This window comes from Trachurus trachurus (assembly GCF_905171665.1).
Source record: "Trachurus trachurus genome assembly, chromosome: 24".
In the NCBI taxonomy this organism is placed as follows: Eukaryota; Metazoa; Chordata; class Actinopteri; order Carangiformes; family Carangidae; genus Trachurus; species Trachurus trachurus.
This window is the reverse complement of record NC_139910.1, coordinates 5,536,702-5,561,403: the sequence shown is the minus strand read 5'-3', so window position 1 is coordinate 5,561,403 and position 24,702 is coordinate 5,536,702. Positions and strand designations below refer to the sequence as shown.

The following is a 24,702-nucleotide window of genomic DNA, read 5'->3' as shown; positions in this document are numbered from 1 at the left end:
ATATGTTAAATTCGAGAAAATGGCCTCAAACCTCAGAGGGATAAACACGTCTGTATTCAGTTTTAACCAGTGATTTGGTGTTCCTAGGGCCGGCCCTGCTGTTAATAGCCAACTTTTAGTTAGTTAGTTTGTCAATAAGCCAGTTAGGCTGAACTTTTCAATGGAGGAGATGCCGGGCGCCGCTGCCCCTAAATTACCCAGGATGCATCAGTCATTCTCATTTGCATAAAAATGCCGCTCTGGTCCATGGCGGCGTGTCTGTGTCCGTCCGTGTCACGAGCGGCCGATTTTGAACAGTACTTCGCACATGACGGCCGCCACCGAGGAGTTGAGCGCGGCCGACAGCGAGATGTCCAGCAGCCGGCTCTCGTACAGAACAAACTCCGTCCGGTTCTCCTCCACCCGCGCCATGGCGAGCAGCGCTCTGGCGCCGCGGCACATCATGTTGACGCTCGGCGGCTCCGGCGGTGCGGCGGCGGCGGCGTGCATCAGGCCGTGCTGTGAACTCTGCTGGTACTGCGCCATGGCGACGCTGTCCTCCAGGAAGCCGATGAGAGTCCCCACGCTGCCCTTCTGCAGCGCCACGGCCCTCGCCGCCGCCGCGTCGCCCTGCACCAGGTAGGACAGCGCCGCCACCGCCATCTCGCGGCACACCTGCTGGTTCGGCAACGACACAGAGGCACAGAAAAACAGGGTTAGAGAAATTATAACCACATCTAGTAAATTGCTGCGCATCACTCTGCCACGTATGGAACAAGGCATCTACAGAGATAGGACAGAGAAAAAGGCAAGGAATATTATAGGTGACTAGGGTTGCAAAGGGGTGGAAAATTTCCAGTAAATTTCCGGAAAATTTCCAGAAACTTTCCATGGGAAGTTGAGCTGGGGAATTTTGGAAATATTCCAAATTGGAAACTTTCAATGGGAATTATTAGGAATTTATGGGAATTAACTGGAAATTGGGGGTAATTAATTTAGACAAACTGGATCATATCCAAACATAAATGTAAATATTTTGTTTTGTCATACGCAGACATCCATGCAAAATAATACAATTAATTAATTTCAACAGATTTATTTTGTGAGTAGAAGTTTTAATTCTTGTATGAACAATCAATTATTTTACTGAACCACAAAAACATGAATGTTGAGTAAAATTTTATTCACCCTCACCAATCAATTTTGTAAATTTCGGATTTATTCCCGTTTATTCCCATATATTCCCATTAATTCCCATATATTCCCGTTAATTCCCATATATTCCCATTAATTCCCATGGAAAGTTTCCAGCTTTGAAAATTCCCAGAATTTTGCAACCCTATAGGTGACCAAAGGCCCCCCCTTGCCCACTCATTTAACCCTCTTCCATCCGGGCGACGATATCGCCCCCCTCTGTTTACTAAAAACAGAGCAAAATTTTCTTTTGTGCCCCAGGCCATTAAACCCCTTAATAATAATAATCGATAGTCACTGTTAGTGTTGGTCAGCTCAGCTGGTCTGACCAGGTTAAGGCTGAGATAAACATAAAAAGTGTGACTCACTGATGATGAGTGTTAATGATGAGTGTTAAAGCAGAAGTAAGCGATATTTTTGTGTTAATATAAGTCTTAAATAGTTATATCTTCCGACAGCAATCACTTACATAGAGTGTTTGGTCTGAAACACGGGTCTCTCAGTCCCTCTGCTCTGCTCTGAGCCGAGGAGAAAACATTTATCGTATCCTACAGTTTTTATCCAATGAGGAGAGAGAACGGCATGCAGGGCTGTGTGTGCAGCCAAGGAACGCCGTGAATGTGTTGACGTAGCGACGAGGACTGTTATGGTGCGTTCAAGGAAACCCGTAACTCGTGTTTTTCCGACCTGTGAAGTCGTACCAGTTCGATCTGGTACGAGTTCACAGGTCGGAAGTTACGAGTGGCCGTTATAGTGACTTTCACAGGTAAAACAGGTCGGAAAAACACGAGTGGGTTGCCTGGAACGCTACAAAGTCGTAAGTTGTGACTTGAAGCTGTAATTTACGATTTCAAAAGCCTGCCTGGAACGCAGCATTAGCCAAAACGACCGGATCGCTTACTTTTGCTTTAATCTATGTGTGAAAGTTGTGCTGTGCTGTTTTTATCTGTGTTGTTTTTTTAGATTAAATGTCAAGAGTGTAAATCTGCTGCAACTCAATTTCCCTACGGGGACAAATAAAACTACTACTACACCTGGCTCTTCCGCTCGCCGACGAGCCGCACCAACGCGGCGAAGAGCTTCTGCTGGCGGGCGAAGGGCGGCGTGGCGAGCAGCAGGTCCACGTTGCCGTCCTGGATGCTCAGCTTGCACAGACACTCCAGCGCCAGCCGCTGCGGCGTCAGCGAGGAGGAGGAGGAGGAGGAGGAGACGCCGGGGAACGGGTCGTGCGCCTCGGCGGACGGACACACCATCCAGTGCAGCAGCCCGTCGAGCACCGGCATGCACACGCTCTCCGGGTACAGCGACAGGTCCAGCTGGCCCGAGATGTTGGCGAGCGTCACCAGCGTGTTCTCGCGCAGCGCGGCCAGGCAGTCCCACCACCACTCGTCGCGGCTGCAGGCCAGGCCGCGCTCCTCCGCCCGCTGGTAGGTCGGCGGCGTGCGTTTCCGGCGGCGCGGGTGGCGGTGGTGCAGCAGCACGAGGCGGCCGAGGATCAGCACCAGGCCGGCGTGCTGCGACAGCGGCGCGTCGTTGCCCGGGATGAAGGAGAGGCCGCGCACGATGTTGGAGACGCAGACGCAGCGCTTGGCGAGCGCGTCCTGCCACGACTCGGCCGTGGACAGAGGAGCCTCGTCCCAGCAGCGAGGCTCGTCCTCCAGGGGGCTGATGGGGCTGCGGGGCGGCCGCCGCTGACCTCTGACCTCCGACAGGAAGCCTGGTGAGAGAGGAAGAGGAAGAAGGAGGAGGAGGAGGAGGAGGAGGAAGTTAATGACATGAGGAAAAACTGCAGCAAGAAGAAAATAAACTAAAGATGAAGAATTGAATGAAACAACAACAGGAGGCGCCTGGTGGTGAAACAGCAGAACTACAACAAACTCACAGGAGATTTACTGCTCCAATCAATACCTCATTAATTAATTGGTAAAATGTTATACCTCATAATCTTATTTAACACCTGTGGTACAGACTTATATATATATATCTCAAAGGCTTTTATTATCGCATTGAAACAAATGTGTAGGAATCTCGCTTAAATTTAAACTAGAGCTGTCGTACAAATCACAATTATCATATCATATAGATTAAATCAAATAGTTCTGATATTTTATATATATAAATAAATAAAAACTTCAATAGGAACAAAAGCTGGAACAAACGTCTACAAGTATATTTATCTCTGTTTAAAAAATGTTTGATTAGTTTGATTACTTGAACTTAATATTTTACAGTTATGTGAACTTAAAACTATGTATATGATGTTTTTATATATTTTGCACATTCAAGAAAAATATGATAAAAAATAAATAAATAAATAAATAAATGTATACACGTGATAAACACAAAGTGAAGGAGCCTGTTATTAATATATTATCTGTGTTTTATTCGGCTCTACTGGTTTTAACTGAACTAAGTCAAAGTTTAAAGTGATATTATATATATATTAAAAAAAAATCCTGCGTTGCTCATTAAATGACTCCAAAAACTTTTCTATTATTAATTATTAACAAATTATCATCAGTTCTCCCTTCTCCTCTTCCCCCCACGTCTTTACCTTGTTGTGTTTCTGGTGGTGTTTCCTCTCCGTCGTCTGCTGGGCTCTTCTCCTCCTCCTCCTCTTTCTCCTCCTGCCTCTCCTCACCTCCCCCCTCCCTCTCCTTCTCCCCCTCTCCTCCCCTGGCCGCCTCCTCCTTCTCCTCCTCCTCCTCCTCCTCCTCCTCCTCCTCCTCCCTCTGTGCTGCCAGGTTGGGGGGCTCGTATCCTCCTCCTCCTGCCTGAGGGTCAAAGTGCATCTGGATGTGGCCGGTGGCGTCTCCTCCTCCGGCGCTCCAGTGCAGGAGGCCGCTGACGAAGCCGTTGGGTCGACTCAGCCTGGCCCAGCGCTCCTCCACCTCCTCCCACTCCTCCCCCCGCTCCTCCACTCGGATCGGCAGCTTGTCGTACTTGCTGGCCTGAGGAGGACGAGGCTCGGCTTGTTGCTGCTGCTGCTGCTTCACCGTCACCTCCTCCTCCTCCTCCTCCTCCTTGACGACGCTCTTCACCTCCTCGGCTTTAGGAGCAGGAGCAGGAGCAGTCGGGAGGAGGAGCTGCTGCAGCGCCGGTGTCTCCTCCATCGGGATCTTCTGCTCCTCTGCTGATTGGACGGTAGAGTCGGAGGTCGGTAGCTCCTTAAGCACCTCCTCCTCCTCCTCCTCCTTCTCCTCCTCCTCAGAGGAAGAGGAGGAGGAGTCAGAGGAGTTGGAGGAGGAGGAGTTAGAGGAGGAGGAGTCGGGTCCCAGCAGGTTCCTCTGGCCCTCGGCTCTGACCTCGTACTCCTCCAGGATCCCAAAGATCTGGATGAGGCAGCGACGGTAAAACTCCACGATGAGCTCCAGGAAACCAGGCAGCTGCAGGAGGAGGAGGAGAGAACAGTATGAGGAGGAGGAGAAGAGGAGGGGGAGAGGAGGAAGAGAGGAGGAGGAGGAGGAGAGGAGGAGGGGAAGGGGAGGAGGAAGAGAAAACAGGAGGAGGAGAAAAAGAGGGGAAGGAGGAGGGGAGGAGGAGAAGAGGAGGAAGAGATGGAGAGGGAGAGGAGGAGGAGGAGGAGGAAAGGGGGGAGAGGAGGAGGAAAAGGAGAGGAAGAGATGAGGAGGAGGAGAGGGGGAAGAGGAGAGGAGGAAAAGAGGGGGAGGAGGGGAGGGAGAGGAGGTGAGGAGGAGGAGGAGAGGGGAAGAGAGGAGGGGGGGTGAGGAGAGGAGGAGGAGAGGGTGAGGAGGAGAGGGAGATGAGAGGAGGAGGAAAAGAGAGAGAAGAGAAGGAGAACAAGAGGAAGAGAGGAGGAGGAGAAGACGAGAGGGGTGAGAGGGAAGATGAGGAGTAGAAGAAAATGATTGAAAAAGAGGACGAGGACAAAAAAGAGAAGAGAGGACAGTTACAAAACCATCCTCAACCTGTCTGGCGTGCGTGTGTGTGTGTGTGTGTGTGTGTGTGTGTGTGTGTGTGTGTGTGTGTGTGTGTGTGTGTGTGTGTGTGTGTGTGTGTGTGTGTGTGTGTGTGTGTGTGTTCTTGTAGAGCTGCACATCAGGACCCGTTTGAGTTTTCACCATCAGAGTCGGGACGTTCTGGTCTCTGACCCCTCAGAGCTGTTAGAGGGTTAAGACTTTATCATAACTAGGTTTCAGTTCAGTTAAGAGTAATAGTTAAGGTTAAGGGGTTTTGGTAAGGGAAAAACATTGTGTCGACGAGTGTCCTCACAAAGAAGCATTACAAACATGTGTGTGTGTGTGTGAGTGTGTGTCTGACCTGTGTGAGGTTGAAGGAGCTCACTGTGCTGTCGTCGTACAGCAGGATGTTGATCGTGTCCAGAGCCCAGGTGCTCTCTGCTAATAGGCCCGACTTCAGTGACATCATCACTCGCCACGCCTCCGGGGTTCCTGATTGGACGAAACCACACCACAATTTAAACCAACACACACACACACACGTTGTAGCAAACTTCATGTGTGTGTGAAAGGACCACTTGCACAATGTAGTGTGACGTACTTCCGCTTTAAGAAGTTACAGTCCGCTCACTTGGAACCGACTATACTAGTAACAATATATGCAAAAACATGAATGAAAGTGTTATGTAATTTTATTTAGTCTCTAATTTTCATTTAGCCAGTATGCTAAGTTAGCCGATGATGATAAAAAATGCTTTGCCTACTATATATAAAAATACAAACTGAACTGACTATACTATTAACCACATGTACAAACATAACTATGAATGTAGAATGAGAGAGTTAGGTGTAAAGTGTTACATGTAGGCTAATCTAAATACAGCAAGCGCTTTGGCAAAGATGACCGCCGGTGTAGGTATCAAATGTGTCCGGGCTGCCAGATTTGTCCGGGGCCGCGACATGCGATGACGTGGCACATCGTAATTGGTCGTGGTGGCGTAATGCATTACGTTTACGGGGATGGATGCTACAGTGGATGTTAGCGAAGTTAGTCACTTCGCCCCATAGTAAATATTGAACTCATTTGTCACAAGACACATCTCTTCTGAACAGTTTGACACAACTAAGGAGAAAATTAACTTTGTTCAAGACCTGTCTCTGTCTCAACAACACACTCTCGCGAGATTTGGCACAGATCTCCTAGGCAACACCAAACAAACGTTCGTGAACATTCGCGCTAATTACAGTATTTTAATCATTTTCGTCACTGTTAGTTGTGTAAATGTTTAATGTTATCATAAGAAAATATAAATAGCTCACTTTCGTCTACCTACAACTTTTATAAATCCTCACGACCAATCACGATGTGCCACGTCATCGCAAGTCGCGGCCCCGGACACATTTGGTACCTACACCGGAAGTCAGTGGACCGTAACTTCTTAAAGCGGAAGTACGTCACACTACATTGTGCAAGTGGTCCATACGAGTGTGTGTGTGTGTGACTGACCCGTGTCCTTGGCCGTGAGCCGTCGCCGTGGTTTCAGTTTGGGGGCGGCGGCCTCCACGCAGCCCGGGGGGAAGCTGACGTCCCTGCCGATGAGCGGGAGGCCGTGGGCGGCGCCGGGCGGCGGGGCGGGGGGCTTCTTCATGGCGGGCAGGTAGGGGGCGCCGTTGGGCGACAGCGAGCCGGCGGCGAGGGGCCGCGGCGGGAAGGGGGAGGGGCTGAGGGCGCGGGTCAGGGTGGTCACATGGTTGAGGACGACGGGCGGCGCCGGCGGGAAGGAGGTGGCGGCGGCGGGGAGGGGGGGCTGTCTGGAGGGGAGGGGGGGCATGGGCGAGGAGGAGGAGGAGGAGGGGGAGGGGGACGGCGAGGAGGAGGCGGCGGCGTACGGCGGCTGGCGTTGCCCCCACGGCCCGTCCTGGGGGGCAACGCGGCCGTCCGGCTCGTCCACGCGGCTCATGGCGGCGTACGGCGGCCGGCCGTAGGAGAAGCTCATCTCCGACCGCGGGTGCCACATGTTGGGCTGCGGCCCCTCCCCCCCCGGCGGCGGCCCCGCGCCCATCATGGCAAGTTGTTGCTGCTGCTGCTGCTGCTGCTGCTGCTGTGGCAACGGAGGTCCCTGGCGCTCACGGCTGTACGGGTACGGGTATTGACCCTGGACCGGGACCGGCCGCCGCTCGGGGCCCATGTAGCCGCCTCCTCCTCCTCCTCCTGCTCCGTAGGGGAACATGTCGGGCTGCTGGGCGCCGTACTGCTGCTGCACCGGGAAACCGCCCTCGCCCTCATGCCGCTTGGACGGAGGATACATCCCCTCCATCGGACGCTTGTAGCCCTGAGGACAAGACGAGACGGTCAGAGTTCATTTTATTGTCGTTCATAGTCAGTGATTTACGACGGAGTATTAGGGCCACATTGAGAGCTTTTCTTTTTTTCACAGACTTCGAGAATAAACTGGCGATTTTATGTGAAAAAGTTGTAAATTTATGGGAAAAAGTGGCGATATTATGAGAAAAAAAGTCTTAATTGTAACAGTAAGTGGGTACGATAGGCTGTTCTGGTTCTTTTTGCGGAATAGATGCATATTCTGGTAACACTTCATAATAACTACACACTATTAAGCATTAGTTAAGCATTAAACATTTATAACACATGAATACTCATTAATATGTAGTTTATAAACACAGTTAAAAATGTTTTACTCATCATTGATAAACACTAACTGTATTTATAAACTACATACTAATGAGTATTCATGCGTTATAACTGAATTAAGTATTTATTAATGCTTAACTAATGCTTAATAGTGTGTACTTATTATAAAGTGTTACCCATATTCTTTTCAAAGTCTTGAAACTGATGTCGATGCGGTGCTTAGTTTAAGTATCTCCTTGTTTGTGAAATCTATACTGAAAGTACAACTTCACTAAATGCTCCACGGCCTCATTTTAACAACTTTCCTCCTCTAAAACGACAGCTTCAAATATTATGACTTTATTCTCAGAAGTCTGAGAAAAAAAAAAGGTTCTCAATGTGGCCCTAATACTCTCTGTCGTAGTGATGGGAATAACGGCGCTACTTTTTTCGGTAACAAGTAATCAAAAAAGTTAATGTTTCCCCCGTTATAACGCCGTTACTGACAATAAAATGCACCGTTACTTGAAGCCCGTCAAAGTGAACGCTGTATACACATTTTTTCCAGTCCATCAACTAGTTGTATTCCAGCTGTGATGGAAAAAGAAAAAGGAAAAGAAAAAACAAACGACCTCCTCATTATTTTACTGTATCAGTCAGTTTGAACTCTCACCTGCTGCTGCGGGTAGAGGGGCTGATGGGAACCGTAGGCCAGGCCGTGAGGATACTGCTGCTGCCCGTAACCGTCATGTCCATGTCTGAGGAGAGAGGGGGCACGACGCTTCAATCAAACTTTATTTACACTCTTTGATTTACAAAATGTCAAACTTTATTCCAACCTTTAAAAAAAACAAAACAACAACCCTTATTCCGGCCCTCCTCACCTCTGGTGGGGGTATCTGTTGGCGGGGTACATGTTGGCCTCGGTCCCCGTCTGACCCATGCTGTTCTGACCTCCAGGGGGCGCCATGCCGCCTTCAGGCCCCATCACATGCTCCGGCCTGGGGGACACAAACACAGGAAGTTCAGGGTCACCGCCAGTTAACATTAACAACACAAACAGAACCAGTTTTATTTATTTTTCAACAAAAATTTTAAACTAATTAATTTCTCACCACAACAACTGACACATACATTTTGTTTCCTTTTAATCATTATTGTAGTGACCTTCCTCTTCCCAAACCCAAATAAAAAAGAAAGTCACGGTTGCTGATCAACGTATTGACGCTTATATGGGTGATATTTATTCCTGACCTTAAACTAAACAAAATCTAATAGTAAAACAACAAACCGACGTCTATTTTAAGTCATGGCACGACACAGCAGTCAAAAAATTGTGTGCTTCTATCAGCAACACCCAGCACTGATTGCCCACTGTTCAAATAAACCCCTGTGCTCCTAGTGCGTTACGTCACTTCCTGTTTTTAACAGAAGCTTACCAAAATAAAACCCACCAAAATAGAAAAACAAAAAATAAACACCAAAATAAATGCCAAAACGGCTCCTACTATTATTATTTCACACAACATGGACCAGTCACTCACCTCCGCTCAAACCCGGGGCCGTAGGGGTACTGGGGTCTGGGGCCCATCGCTGGCCCGCGGGGGTACATGTCCTGCATGGAGCCACTGGGCATCTGACCGGGACCGAAGGCTTCACCGGGCCCCGGACCTGATGGAGAGCCATTATAAATTATAAAATACACTTTTAGAACGGACACTAGGGTCGTCACGATGACTTGTTTTCACAATTAAAGCAGAAGTAAGCGATCCGGTCGTTTTGTCTAACTTCCTGTCAGCAGATGGAGTTAGCAGTCCCCGCCCTCGTCCCTACGTCACCACATTCAGGCGCATCCCTTGGCTGCACACACAGAGAGGACCGCCCCTTCATGCCGTTCTCTCTCCTCATTGGATAAAGGTTGTAGGATACAAGGAAAGTTTTCTCCTCGGCTTACACGAGAGCAGAGTGACTGACAGACCCGTGTTTCAGACCAAACACTCTATATAAGTGATTGCTGTCGGAAGATATAACTATTTAAGACTTAACACAAACATTCCGAGAGGTAAATGCACAGTAACTGGGTTAAACTGCATAAATGTCAATTTACCTGATCTTGATGCAACAATGAATTTGTAAGAATTGAATATTAGGATGTCATTTGTAATAGAAAAAAAAAAAAAAAATTAAAATAAACTTAAACATTTGGTATAGATGACAATTAATGTCTATATAATTAGTTATGCAATTGATTTTACATATTCATAGTGTTGTGAAATTAATTAATGTATAATCATCGCAATAATCGTAATACAGTGATTATTTCTCCGACAATAATCGTACAAAGAAAATCTATAATCGTGACGTCCCTAACAGACACTTATAAAATATTAGACGTGTTTTCAACTTTATAATTTCTGTTTATATAAGTGAATGACCAAAGCTGCGTCTTCACAGCTGGTCTGGAACCGCTGGGTCCAGACCGGAGATATCAATCAAAACACAGATGGTTTATTAAGAAAATGATCCCTGGTGATGTAACACATGTGTAACACCAGTTCACAGGCAGATATCTGCAGAGACTGTGACTGAGGCAGTTCAGGTTTTGACCACCAGGTGGCTGCAGAACACAATCATTTACACTTTAAGAGGCTTAAACAGAGACCAGGAAGCTGCTGGTTCTGGTTCTGGTTCAGATAGACGGAGGAGTCCATGTTAGGATGGTACCGTTGGAAAAGTCCAGCTGATCTATCTGACACTTAAAACTGACTATGGATCAGTATAAAACTATCTTTGACCTGGATTTAAACTTCTGTCGATGCTTGTGAGGTGAAGCACTTCTCACACATTCCTCCTGAATGACATCCCATAATTCTGTATTTGAACCTGCTGCGTTTATTTTTTATGAGGCTGACATTTTCCTTTATGCTCCTGATTTTTACTTTGTTTTCTTTTTCCTGCTTCCTCAGATCAACAACATCAACAGCAGCAAACAAAAAGCCATAAAAATGAAAATGAGACTCTTTTTCTTCAATTACAGAAAAACGATTTCACATGGACGTTTAGGTTTTTGTTCCATAGTTTGTTCCATAAAACAGGTTTTTATGCGTTTAAAAATACGGCTCATGTAAAAATGAAGCCTGTTAACTTAATTGTGTCGTCATAGGTCATGGAAACGTTGCGTCCTTCTCCTCCTCCTCACCTTTCCGCGGTCCTCCGAACGGGTCTTTGTTGGCTTCGTACTGCATCCGCATGGACGGGTCTGTTGGACCTCCTCCTCCTCCTCCTGCTCCTCCTCCTCCTCCCTGGTGGTAGGGGGCGCCACCGGGTCCCGGGCCTCGCTTGCCGTGGAAGGCTGGATCGTTGCCCTCAGAGAACGGGTCCTGGACGTTCACTCCGACCATGTTCCTGAGAAATTAACCACAAAATGTCCAAGTGAGACATGAAATATAGCGTCTTTGTACGGCGGTTCAGTTGTATGTTACAGATCAGGTTAGCTAGGCAGGACAAATCATATTTTATTTAATAACTTCATGTTGCCATTTCTGTTTTACAGGAAAAGGAAAGTTGTTGTTTTGTTTACAAAAAGTGTTTTTAATGCTTATTTTAAGCAGAAGTAAGCGATCCGGTCGTTTTGGCTAACGTCTTGTCAGCCGATGGAGTTAGCAGCCCCCGCCCTCATCATGGATCTATTGGTCCTCGTCCCTACGTCACCACATTCAGGCGCATCCCTTGGCTGCACACACAGCCCTTCATGCTGTTCTCTCTCCTCATTGGATAAAAATTGTAGGATACAAGGAAGTATACAAGACATTTTCTCTTCGGCTCAGAGCAGAGCAGAGGGACTGAGAGACCCGTGTTTCGGACCAAACACTCTATATAAGTGATTGCTGTCAGAAGACGAGGTGTCCATTATCAGAAATTAATGGACGACGCGGAGGCATGAACCGCCCGACGCAAAGCGGAGGACGGTTGCTTCCCCGAAGAAAAAAAAAAGAGGGACCCGCTGTGACCGCAGCGTAACGTTACAGCCAGTGACTCTGCCACAGCCTGATAGTTGATCAGTGAAGGGAGGTGACACAAAGTATTATTTCAGACGGCCAGTGCACTTCTTACCGCTTGTGTGTTTACAGACTCCAGTGCCGTGATGCACTGAAAAAAAGTTGTTATGGTCTGAGTGTCCGTTGCCGTGGTTACCAACAATCGTTTGAGCCAGCGCAGTAATATTTAGAACGTTATCAGGCAATTTGACCGGAACATCTTTATGGGTGTCCATTATCACTTTTTAATGGACACCCCGCAGCCAATCAGAATCGAGGATTCACCCAGACCATGGTATAAAACTATTTAAGACTTATATTAACACAAATATTCCGCTTACTTCTGCTTTAAGCTTTCAAGTCACTACACTAACTCATTACCTGTCAATAATGTTACTCTCTATAGAGGGCTATGTATCTGTTTTGAAACCACCTTAAGAAAACCTGAATTCTGTGTTAATTGTAGACGAGGTGTACCACAAGGCGCGATCCTGGGTCCTCTACTGTTTGGTTTATTTTATACTCAAGTCTTCTCTCTCTCAAAATATTGAGTTTAAACGAGCTGATCCATTAAAACGATCGTGTCATCTCCACCACTGTCCTGTAACTCTTTCCTTCTGGGGCCCTTTCCCCTCCCCCCTACCTGTTTCCAGGCTGGGGGCCCATCTGGCTGTGTGGGGTGGAGGCGGGCGTCGGGGGCTTCAGGTCCACGGGGGCCTCGGCCAGGGAGCTGCTGCTGGACTGAGGGGTGTTGGGGCCCTGCAGGGAGCCCGAGTTGGCTACAGAGACACAGACCAGACAGAAAACCTGCTGAGAACAAGGGTTTCGTGTCGTCATGTTACTTCACATCACAGTTTTATCCATACAAGCCAGAAAAAAAAAGAAAAGTTGTAATAACTGTGGGGTCAGCAACTCGTTTCCCGTTTTTTTTTCTCCTTCTTAAATCACATGATTCCACTTCCTGTTTTTAAAATAAATGCGGTCCAGAGAAATACATTTGCAGGTTTCACCTTGAAAAACTTCTCGGCAACTTCTTGTGGAGACAGTTTAAAGTAGTTTCATCCAGTTTCTCTCTCAGTGCAGCTTTCAAAATAAAAGGCAAAAAAAAAAAAACTTCACTTCACACACTTCTTGTTCTCAGTATTTTCAGGATCCACATCAATGCACTTTTTTTTAAAAATATATTTGGTACTTGTGGGTTCCTCATTCATTCACTTCCAGACTGAAGTGTTACAAGAGTTCAACTAAACACTGAGCACTTTCTGCTGCCAGTGAAGTGAAGTGTTTGCGGTTTCCACTTTAATGCTTCTTTGCACTTGTGTGGGATCACGGCAAAAACCAGTCCAGGTTTTTAGTTATTTGTGCAGTCAAGATAAACACACCTGTTAATTTTTGAAGTCCACCACTACACATGTCCAACTTTTTAAACATGTTACGGATCCATAAAAAATAAAGTTTAAAGGTTTTTAGTTCTTGTGAGGTCCAGGTGTTTTTATTTATAGGCATACAGGGTTCACACAAGTTCTTCAAAATCAGATTCAAAAGAGTTTCCAGACTAAATTTCCTCAATTTCATGAACCCAGCAGTTCAAGTTCAGATTAATTTACAACAATAAGAATATGTTTCTCATAATAAAACAGTGGTTAAACTGATGGTTAAACCAGTGACCACATCTCAGACTTTAAATAGTAAATAAAAGTGAAAAACAAAACAAACATTCATGTATAAATTCAAGCACTTTCAATGCCCCGTGTCAATTGAAGGAAGCCTTGATTTATTTTCTTTTTATGAGCCTTCAAGGACCTGTGGGAGCCCTGCTGTGTATATTTAACCGACTGAGCCAGAGAGACAGAGAGAGAGAGAGAGAGAGAGAGGTATCGTGGGAAATTAGGTCAGATTGAGGTCAGTGATGTTTACATTCACACCCCTCCCCCTCCCCCCTCCCCCCTCGGACAGCTCGCTGTGCTCCTGTTACATAATCAGTCTGCTCTCTGTGTGTAGTGTGTGTGTGTGTGTGTGTGTGTGTGTGTGTGTGTGTGCAGGGATTCCTCCTGACAGTCTGACATCATTAAAGCTCCTCTCACAGAGTCAACGTTCGACACGTGACACAGGCTTTTTTGTCATTCAGACCGACGATGTGATGTTTATGGAAAGAGCCACGGCGGCGCTCGTTTGACGTCTGTCAGCTGGTCCACAGAGGGAGAGGAGTGAGGGAGGAGAAGAGGAGGAGGAAGAAGAGGAGGAGGAGGAGTGTTTTTCCTGTCCTCTCTCAGGAGGCAGCACCGATGGATTTAGAGACTTATTTCCAAATCGAAAGGCTTAATTAACGACTTTAATGAGAGTGAAAAGATTCTTGTCAAATCCTCGGACGGTGAATCAGCTGATACTGTAGATGCTCTCATCAGGTTCATCACTTGTTAAGATAATTATCCATTTCACTTATAATAACTGTGTAATACACACAATAATTCACTCACTCCCACTCGATTTGTCTATCAGCCACAAACAAACAGACTGTGATCGTGTTTGACACCAACACCAACACATGAAAGAACCATTAATATCACTGACAATCAATGCATAAAAACACGTTTGCAGTCCTTGTGGGGTCCAGCCTGTTGTAACTACTTGTTTTTTTAACACTGCCTTGTCTTTGGTATTTGTTAAATCCACCTTAAAACACATTCTTGTTCTGTATATTTGAGGTCAATACTAGCAAATCTGCTCTTAGTACTCATAGGATCCACCCGAATACACTTGTTTAGTACTTGTGGGAACCGTATCTAACACGAGCAACAACCTGGGACCAAAACCTGACAGGACGTCTGAAGCCGGGAACACACCGCCACGACACGTCCCGACGCCGACGCCGACGGCTTTGGCTGACGAGTCTGTCGCCTCTCGTCGGTAGAAAGGAAACAGTGAAACACACTGCCCCGACTGCCGACCAGAGCGATTAAGTGGCGAGGACTCCCCCATAGAAATACAGACCAATACAGACCGGGGGCAGCTCTGCTCACTGTTCATTCAAACAAACTAATGCCACTGCCACAGTTGTTAAATTTCATCAATGAGACCAACATTTATCTCCCAAAAAGAATTTAACCAGCCACGTTTTAACAGCGCTAAAGCCTAAATTAAAACAGTTTTTAGCAGCTTACCGCTGTGGCTCGGTTGCCGCGAAATGGCGATAGCCGATGCTAATTTCTGTTAGCCCGTCTATGGTGTTTTACATTATACGTTAGCATTAAGCTAGCGGGGTTTATATGCTTAGTTGTGAGCTGTGTGTGTTTTGAACGTTGTTTCAAACTATGTGGGTTTGATTATCTTTGATGCTTAAATTGCCGCTTAATATATTGCTTTACTCCTCTTTTTATTTTGTATACAATTTTTTACTGTAGGACAGGCTAGGACACCGTTTGTTTACTGTGGTCACTTCCGTCCCTCCCACACACCGCGCTGATTCGCTTAGGGCACCGCCAATCAGAATCGCCATAGCTAGCACACAGCCAATCAGAGTACCCGACGAGTCTACTCTCCCGACGGCCGACGAGTCCCGACTGAGCATGTTCAATCGGCCCCGACGAGACCCGACAAGACCCGAGGCTCCCCGACGGAGAGGAACACACCAAACAGACGAGCTGCCGACGCCGTCCGACGGTGTGTCCCTGGCTTTAGGTTCAAGCTCACGATGAACTTCAGATCACAGGCTGTTTTTGTTCCTGCAGCGGCGCAACAGGTAACTAACTAACTTTCTTACCTGGGGAGGGCGGCTGGATCTTGGCCTGGAGCGACGGAGGTTTCTTGGCGTCTCCAGGGACCTCGGGCGGCGGCTCCTCCCCGCGCTCCACTTTGCACTCGTAGGCAAACAGGTACTGGATGTACTGCTTCTTCAGAGAGCTGGCCGCGCTGCTGGACGTCCCCACGTTCAACTGGGTCGACGTCTCCCTCCACTTCTTGTTCTTATTCACCTGAGAGAAGGAGCACGGAGACGGGAAACAGATTTTATCACTCAAACCCAGAGATGGACAGAGTACTCCACTCCAGTACTTGAGTAAGAGTACAAATACTACTGGTCAAAATTTACTCCGTTACAAGTAAAAGTAGCTCAGTCGACATGTTACTCCAGTAAGAGTAAAAAAGTACTTGCTTCTAAAGGTACTTAAGTATCCAAAAGTACATGCTTTTAAATTTACTTTAAGTAAAAGTAAGAGTAAATTTCTTATTTTTCACATCAGTGAATTACTATAATTTTTCTAAATGAATTTAAGGAGCTTTTAACTCTTGTTTCTGAGAATTAACTATTTGAAAGCAGCTGCACTGATGTGCTGCTTTTTAGGGCTGGGACAATACGCTTTTCTCCCGATTCGATTCTTCTACGATTTTTTGGATGGCGATTCGATTTAAATTGCGATTCTACGATATTGCCGATTCTCTCGATTTTTAATCTTTAGCATTTTTAACATTTATCTGCACACAAATACTGTAGGAGCCTATATATTAACATACTCCATTATAAAGTGAACTTAAACCCTTTTCAAAACCTGTACTCTCTGTATGTAAAAAAGGCGAACAAATGCACATTGCACAATATTTAAAATAAAAAAAAACAACAAAAAAAAACAAACAACAAAATCGATTTTTGAAATAAATAATCGATTTAAAAATCGTCAAAAAAGATATCGCGATGTTTATGTGAATCGATTTTTTCTCCCACCCCTACTGCTTTTAGGGGTTAGGGTTTCCTTCTTTGACAAACACAGCTTGTGTTCAATAGGATTTTAGAAAAAAGAAGAACAGACCTGAAAGTAACGAGTACTTTTCAGCCTTCCTAGAAATTAACTCGAGTAAAAGTAAAAATATTTGTCTTGGAAATGTATTCAAGTAAGAGTAATAAGTACCAAAGAAATCTAATACTCAAGTAAAGTACAAATCCTCTGGATCTGTACTTAAGTACAGTACTCAAGTAAATTTACTCTGTTACTGTCCACCACTACTCAAATCATCCAGAATGAGACAAGACGTATGAGTCAAACAAAACTAAAAGATCAAGACTAAAAGGAGGAGGAGGAGAAAGTAAAGGATGAAGAGGAAGAAGCGCCTCCTCATCGTCTCACCATGGCCAGGCCTCCGATGTCTCTGACGGACAGGTAAAGCCGGCACAGGTCCAGAGGTTTCTTCCCGACGGCGGGCAGGTTTGGGACGGGCGTCCCCCTCTCCTCCATGAAGGACAGGTACCGGTCCACCCACGCCCTCCGCTCCGGCTCGGAGCCCATCTCGTACAGCCGCGTGATCTTCTCGTTGGTCATGGTGGCCGCGCTGGCCTTCTGGAGAGACCGAGACAAGGAGACCACAGTCAGCTTCAGGAGCAGAGGAGGAGGAGGAGGAGGAGGAGGAGGAGGAGAGGGCTGCACAATATGACTAAAATCACAAGTGATCAGTAACTAATACACAATCTATCAGCTGCAGTGTAGAGTATCATCTGTTAACACCTGAAAAAGATGAAACATGTTTAAAAACTAAAGGATATTCAGATTTCTGTGATATAAAATAGAAACAACAGCAAACTATCATAATATCTCTGATAAAAACAAGTAAAACAAGTAAAAACAAAATAAAAGTTGATATTGTGCAGCCCAACACAACACCGACATACCGTCACATCACAGCAACAACACACCAAAAACAACACAGTGCTACCCAACCTGTCACTGATCAGTTTTTGGTTTGGAAAACTCACAACAAACCTTTTCTCTCATATCAGTCAGGTACTTTCACTGAGCACTTTATTAGGAACAGCTGCTCATTAATGGTAACAGACGTTGACCGAGGTGTGATGTGAGGTCGACCCACTGAGGTGGACGGACCACAACAGCACATTCATCACCAGTTCACCATCTTCTAACATCTACGTCCTGCAGGATGACGCTTCTTTCAAACTGGTTTCATGAGACCTCCACCTTGTTCAGACCTAAATCAAAGATAAAATCTTAACCTGGTACTGACAGATCTGCAGAAACGATGCAAAGGAACGTTTCCAATATCTTGCAGATTGGACGCCATGAAGAACTTTGGTTGTTTTCAGAGCAAAGGGAGGAACCACTACTAATATAAGTTCCTAATAAAGTGCTCATTGAGTGTAGATAGGTTTGTTTAATTCAATGAAATTGTAGAAAACTGCTACTGACGTCACCAGAGTTCAACAAAACCAAGTTTAAAGGTTCATGTTAATCCAGTTCCTGATTGGTTTCGGGGCTGACGGCCATTACATGGAGATCGGTGTGTCGTCTGCATAGAAACGTAGGTTGAGCAGCACCATGTCAGCAGAATGAAACAGCTCACACAACGAGACTTTCTCAGTAAAACGAAACGAAAATCAGGTTTCAGCGACTGATTTTTCAGAGTTTGGCTCAGGTAGTTCATTCATACGGAGAGTACCTATTTCTCCATCTTTTCTCAATCCCACAAAATATCATGTTACTAGAATTAAACCATTTGTCCATGACACATTCTTTCCCACTGTAATTCACTGGCAGAGGAGGAAGTCCTGTTCCAAATATCAACCACCAGTGGGTTTTATTTAAATCCAAAATATCCAGGTATTTGAAAAATTGGGCACAGTGGTCAAAAACAATTGCAGATATTAATTTGAATGAGAATTTCTATTGTATTTGTGCTTTATTTTAATATATATACTGTTTTTTATTGTATTTTATTGCTGCTTCTTCTAAATTTCCCCCTTTTGCAGCTGTGTGAATTTAAATTTCCTCAATAAAAAGGTGAATTTTAATCTTAATTTGTTTTCCCTGCGTCTGTTGCATCAGATTAAGAAGTTTAGGTGAATTCAAAAAGTTTTTCTCTGATTTAGTTTTAATGAGAAAGTCTCACAATAAACATTAAGAAAATACACTTTAAGATGCAAAACATTCATAATAATTTACAAAACTGCTTTTTGACCTCAAAAATAGAAAAAACACAAAAATCTGATGCAAGCATAATTCCTGCTTTGTCCGATGAAAACCTTGCATCTCCGAAAAATTATGCAGTTTCATCTAAAAATCACTTTCTTTTCGAGGATCATTGGGTTTTTTACAGGAGAGTGAAACAGACAAAACTAATAAATGTGAGCTGAGAGTGACGTTAAAACTGACGGCAAGTGGAGGGTCCAGGTTTTCATACACCAGCAGCAGGAAGCAGGGCTCTACGGTGGCAAGAGGTCACAAGTCAAACCACTACAGGAACATATTAAAAAGAAAAAGGAAGCATGATTTGACATTTATTTACACACCGTAGAACCCTGAGGGATATATATAAATATATATATATATAAAAAAAAACACAAAAATGAAAAAGAAAACTGTTGTTGTGCTTTGAGGCACTTACAGGGCTGGTCGGTGTCTTGGGCCAGGCGGGGCTGCTAATGCTATCACTGTCCTCCCCGTGATAGGAGGACAGACTAGCTGAGCTGGGGGACATGGGGGAGGGGGTGGGGGGCTGGGACACACACTGAGAGCCGTAGCTGTCCTGTGATACAAAACACACACACACACATACAAAAATCGTCCGCGCACACACACACACAAAAACACAAACACACAAACACACACAGCCATGTGGTGAGGGGAGGCCAGGTAGTTTAATAAAAAAAAAAATTTTCCCCCCGGGTGCAAAAACACTGAGACATTCAGAGAGCGACAAGCAGCAGAAGCTCAGGCTGCACACACACAGCGGTGTTAGCGTAGCATGTAGCGGCTGGGAGCAGATGGACAGTCGGGTTAATGCCACTCGTTAGATCACACAGCGGAGAGAGAGGTAAACACTCGTTAGCTGCTCAAGTTCTGCTCGAATAAACCTCGTTAAGGACCCAACTTTGAAAAACAGGAAGTCTGTGAACTTAGACCGAGACCGGGGGGTTTATTAAGAGACACACAAATCAAGTTTATTTCAGGTGGTGCTACACCTTGATAACCCAAACTAATTCACATCTCTGTAACATCTGGACACATACAGTACACTTAGTTGCTTTAATGTTGTTGCTATTATTATTATTAATGATCATTTATTGCATGTTTTTTTAAAGTCCCATATTTTTCTGGTGTTTTATTTTGAAGTGTTGATCCAGAAGAAGTTGTATTTGTGGTTTTAAGAACCAAAAACCATCTTAGTATAGTTCTCCATCTCCTCTCTCAGCTTCTCTCTACTCTCTACTAAGAACAGGTCAGCCAATTAAAAGAGAGTAGGGTCTGTGTGGCTTGGTAACTGCTTTGTTGTCACTTACAGCTGCTTTATAATCCCACCACACATGGACAAATATCATAATACTGTATGGGACCTTAAACATCTCAATTTACGTTAATTGGCAACCAACGACTTAAATAAATGTCAACTGAAGGCTTTATAGTCAGTATAGTGAGAGCAGACTGAGGAGCATGGGGAATATTTGGGGCTTCAATTAATTCAGGTTTTCTTTCCCTCCAAATAACTTATTTTGGTACATTTCATAATAATTGGAAAACTCTCTAGTGTTTATAAAAAGGCAAAGCTGATTTTATTCAATTTGTTCGATTTACAGCAAACAGTTCATACCAGTTTAGTTTTACTTTGCTTTATTAGCCGATAATAATTTTCTCTCCCATTTCAAAGTGAACAAATCCCTGCCTCAGCCTTCCCTCCATGTTGCTGTTATTTTGAGTTCCCCCCCCCCCCAAAAAAAAAAAAAATCTAGTTATCTGGGAAAACAGAGGAATTGTTGTGAAATTTAACAGCCAACAGCTTTAAAGTTTCCACCCTGTTCACATATATCCCGTTGTCACACGTCTATTTTGAAGTTTTTCTCTGACAGCTGACAAAACACAACACCTAACCTACAGAGCGTCGATCCGTGAGCAAACTGCCTCTGAACAAAACAAGAGAGAGGGGGAAAAATTAGCAGCAGCAGTGTGGAAGTCTCTGCGCCGCGGAGAAACAACGAAGCCGAGCTGTTGTAACTCATCGACAAACTGAAGACACAAAGCAAGCCAGTTCTCATCAAGTGAACCCCGAGTCAAAGCCGAGACAGAGCCGAGTCGTCTCACGCAAGCAACCCCCCCGACCGCCACACACAGATCTGTGCCGGCTGTGATCAAGGCCGACTCTTCACTACTGGATAATGAGGAGAGGCAAGTCAAAAAGACGGCAGCGCGGCGGAGGAGAAGACGGGAGTTTTCAAAAACTCCAGCTGCTGAGCTGAGAGTCAACCAAACAAGAGGGAAAAACAAGATAAAACAAGAAGGAGAAGAAAGAGAAAAAGAAAAAATCTCTGGCTCATGTTGGCAGAAACTGGTTATTTTGGGTTTTCCATAACATTTCCAAATCAGCCAAACACAGATGAAATAATGACAGGTGGAAACACCGAGCTGCTGGAAGAAACAAACTGGTCAACACCGGCGACGATAATGAAGAAAACTTGACACAGACACAGAAAAAAGAAAAACCCAACTAGGGAGTCTTTTCCTTCGTGGAAACCTCTTCTGGTTGCAACAAACAGAATGCAATAAAAAGTTGACATGTCAGCCTGAATTACAGTTTTCTTCTAGCCTGACAGATGCAGTTCACAAGCTCTCGAAGTCTGTGTGTGTCGTTGAGGGTCACATCAATGTCTCTGCTGTCTGGTCGGGGCCCCTATAAAGTTAAACCAGATTATAAATATAGATTGTGACCAGGATTAGCTAGAAATTAAGTCTCCCTACAGTCCTTTAAACTAAAGTTTGTATTAATTAAACTACCACAGACTGAACCTGGAACTTTTCAATTTCCTTAGTTGGTATTAACCAAACTTTTCATCAAAAACAGTTCTAGATATGAACTGTTTCCTAGGGTCATGTAACCACTGTTCCTTTGATGGCAAAGCGAGCCAAACGACTAATGTCACACAAGAAGACACCATGGATTTAGTCCAATAAAGCTCAATTTCATGTTTTTCTGTTCCTGTTGTCAGACAGCGGAGCAAGTATGAAATAAGGACTGAAACCCATTAAGACCACATGTTAACGTTGAGGCCAATTTTAGCTGCTGCTCTGCTGCTAAAATGCTGATTTTGTAACCGCAACTTCATCTGACAGAATTACGAAACATAAATAAAGACAGACAATGTGTTGATTTGGACTATATTTGTTAGTAAAATGATCCGTTAAAGAGAAAGTTACAAGACACAATCTAGTCACTACAGTACTAGCAACTCACTACAACTACAACAACAGTTAAAGTTTGTCCAAAAAGTCCCTCAATCTGTTGGTAGGTCTTTGAAAAAGTCCCTAAAGGCATCTTAAGTCAATCATTGACAAAGGGCAATGACCAATGGGGAACTCCAACATTTGGACAATTGTTTCAAGCCACCAAAATGGTCTTGATTAAAGACTCATGTGGTAGAATGAGAGTGTGACTGTCTGTCAACAATGAGAACTCCAAAGAGGATCTGCAAGGGTATCTCATTCTGATTCAAGTCAGGCCAACTAGCCATGAGGTAAGGTCCAGAGGCCTAGCGCATCGTCACGTCATGTTCTTGCCAACTGCAAAGGTCAGCCATCACCTTTATACAGGTCTGAGGCCATAAGAAAAGGATAAACTGTGGAATCCAAAGGACTTTACTTAAAACTTAAATGGGAACAACAGGAATTAAGAATAAAGTCTTATGAGAGAACATTTTTCTAGGAGGTTGAGATCATACCATGATCATGACAAAGCCCAATTGTACAAGTATCGGCTAGGGACAGTGTCCTAAAGGTGGCTTGCTGAAGAGCTGACATGTTGGACTTGGATGGCCAATGGGCTCCCAAACCTACATCCAAACCTTCATCCACCATCATCACTTCTAGGTACTACCCAGCGAGATTTAATGGGAATTCAGAAGACACCTGCCATTCCTTCAAAGGTACTTCTGCAACGCCTTATCTGTGGACGTATTTTGGACCTACCCAACTGCCAACTCCAGAGAAACACAATGAAGCAACTCCCTGCCCCATCAGACCCAGTAACACCCCGATTCAAACATAGCTGAAAAAGCACAGCCCCTGAGCGACCCAGTTTAAGCTGCCGACACCATGACCACCAACCACATAAGCAGCAAAACGTGGACTGATTGATGGGTTTACATTAGACGGGTTACAATGGCCCAAGTTTAAACCCCTCCCACCTCTCAGTGATCAAAAAGCAAGAAAAAAAGCAAAGTTCTTGCGTTTCGGCGGCATGAAAATGGTCCAACTCAAACTCCACCCACTCAGTAAAGCCTTGAAAGCTCAACACTTGATCAATGTCTTTCGGATGCATTCAGCACACATGCATCTGTTAGAGCATGCCACGAGCGCAGAGAACAGCACGGTGGGAGCTGGGGTGTGATTGGCAGAGCAAACAGCCATGGTGATTGGTTAACAAAGCCAAAAGGGACGCACCTTGGGTTTGGGCGGATCAGTGGTGGGGCCGACTCCCTCTTTGCTTAGCTCCACCCTTTGTTTAGCATCTGGATGAGTGCCCATTCCTTCGGCCGCCATCATCATGGGACCTGAGAGATGAAGATAAAAGCAACGGATTGACGTTTAATCACAAGTATTCTAGATAAAATCCCAACCACCGTCAACACTAAGGAGTCTGTGGTCACTTTTCAAAATGTCTTTACCTTCACTCATAATGTACATTCTCTCCGCACTAGACACAGTAATAATCTTACTTTATATTTACCCTTCACCCGCACATCACACCATCAGTTTAATATGACTTACAGAGGTGCTATGTTTTGGAATGGACTACCTCCTTCATTAAGATCCATTTCTTCTTATTCACTTTTTTAAAAAGCAGCTAAAAATACATCTCAACTTCTCATGAATTTCCTGCTCTTTCCTCTCTCTCTCTCTCTTTCGCTCTCTCCATATTCCACATCCTTACTTTGTCTTTTTATGATTTCAATTAATGAATTTTTTGTACCTTATCTCTATTGTCTCCATTTGTTACTGAATCATTTTGCACTTTATCTCTTTATTTTTTTCTCATTTCTGTTCATTTTGCTCATATAACGTTGATTATGTCTGCACTTTATCTCCTTTTTTTCTATGTTTATTTGTTAGCCATAGAAATTTGTCTTGTTGTCATTTGTTATAGGGGTGGAACTTATATGTACAAGCCAACCGGCTTCGTTCCCTCCGTGCACCATTGAATTTAAATGTGTGCTAAATAAATAAACTCTAAACTCTAAACTCTACCTGAAGGTGGGGTGTTGTAGGGGGGTCCCTGTGGGGTCATCCTCCCAGAGTTACTGCCTGGTTGCTGGTTGTAGGGACCTGCAGGACCTCCTGGACCTCCAGGGCCCATTCCTCCCATTGGTGCCATGCCTGGGAAGCTGCCCTGCCTGGACGCCGCCAGAGAGAACAAAAAAGGGGATTGAATCATCGTAACGAGATACGATCAACTGGTCGAGGTGGCAGCTCACATGCAGAAGTTTACAGTATGCTGAGGAAGAAGAAGACGAAGATTCAAGCCTCAAGGTCACAGAGTCCGTGCAGTTAGAGGAGACAAAGACTCAGCTGAAACATGACAGAGGGAGAAAGACCTAAAGAGTTTCATATCAACTGTTCTGGTCTTCTCAAGCTGGAGGAAAGATCTCAGTGGAGGGTTAGCATGCTGCCTTGGTCATTTTACTCACTTTGCAATTAAAGATTTAGTCAAAATACTGTCTAACATTGCTTTAAGGCCGACTGATCAGTTCAGTTTAACTTACAATCAGCCACTCAACACTTTGGACAACAGATCTCAATGGAAATGTGTATTTTTGAGGGTATAAAACATATTGTTGATCGTATAAAGGCCTGAATATACCCAGACAGATTCTGTTTATCCTTTTTTTAGTCAATAAGCAGGTTTCTCCCTTATGCCAGCCAGGTGAGCTGATGTTTTTATTTCCTTTAAGTAATAT

General features: G+C 44.9%; 1 protein-coding gene across 1 annotated transcript in view; it reads right to left on the bottom strand.

Moving 5' to 3' along the window:
- Positions 1 to 156: 156 nt before the first annotated feature.
- The window catches only part of LOC311007651 (AT-rich interactive domain-containing protein 1B-like), a 66,136-nt gene continuing 41,590 nt past the window's right edge, over positions 157 to 24,702 (bottom strand). Inside the window, exons 10-23 of the mRNA XM_084000909.1 lie at positions 23,993 to 24,138; positions 23,189 to 23,298; positions 16,880 to 17,089; positions 15,523 to 15,733; positions 12,406 to 12,541; positions 10,925 to 11,130; positions 9,270 to 9,396; positions 8,610 to 8,726; positions 8,399 to 8,483; positions 6,601 to 7,426; positions 5,455 to 5,585; positions 3,858 to 4,559; positions 2,208 to 2,864; positions 157 to 654 (exon numbers count right to left, since the gene is read on the bottom strand). Coding sequence (XP_083857035.1) covers positions 274 to 654; positions 2,208 to 2,864; positions 3,858 to 4,559; positions 5,455 to 5,585; positions 6,601 to 7,426; positions 8,399 to 8,483; positions 8,610 to 8,726; positions 9,270 to 9,396; positions 10,925 to 11,130; positions 12,406 to 12,541; positions 15,523 to 15,733; positions 16,880 to 17,089; positions 23,189 to 23,298; positions 23,993 to 24,138 — 4,045 coding nt within the window. The 3' untranslated portion in view covers positions 157 to 273. The remainder of the gene's footprint in view (positions 655 to 2,207; positions 2,865 to 3,857; positions 4,560 to 5,454; positions 5,586 to 6,600; positions 7,427 to 8,398; positions 8,484 to 8,609; positions 8,727 to 9,269; positions 9,397 to 10,924; positions 11,131 to 12,405; positions 12,542 to 15,522; positions 15,734 to 16,879; positions 17,090 to 23,188; positions 23,299 to 23,992; positions 24,139 to 24,702) is intronic.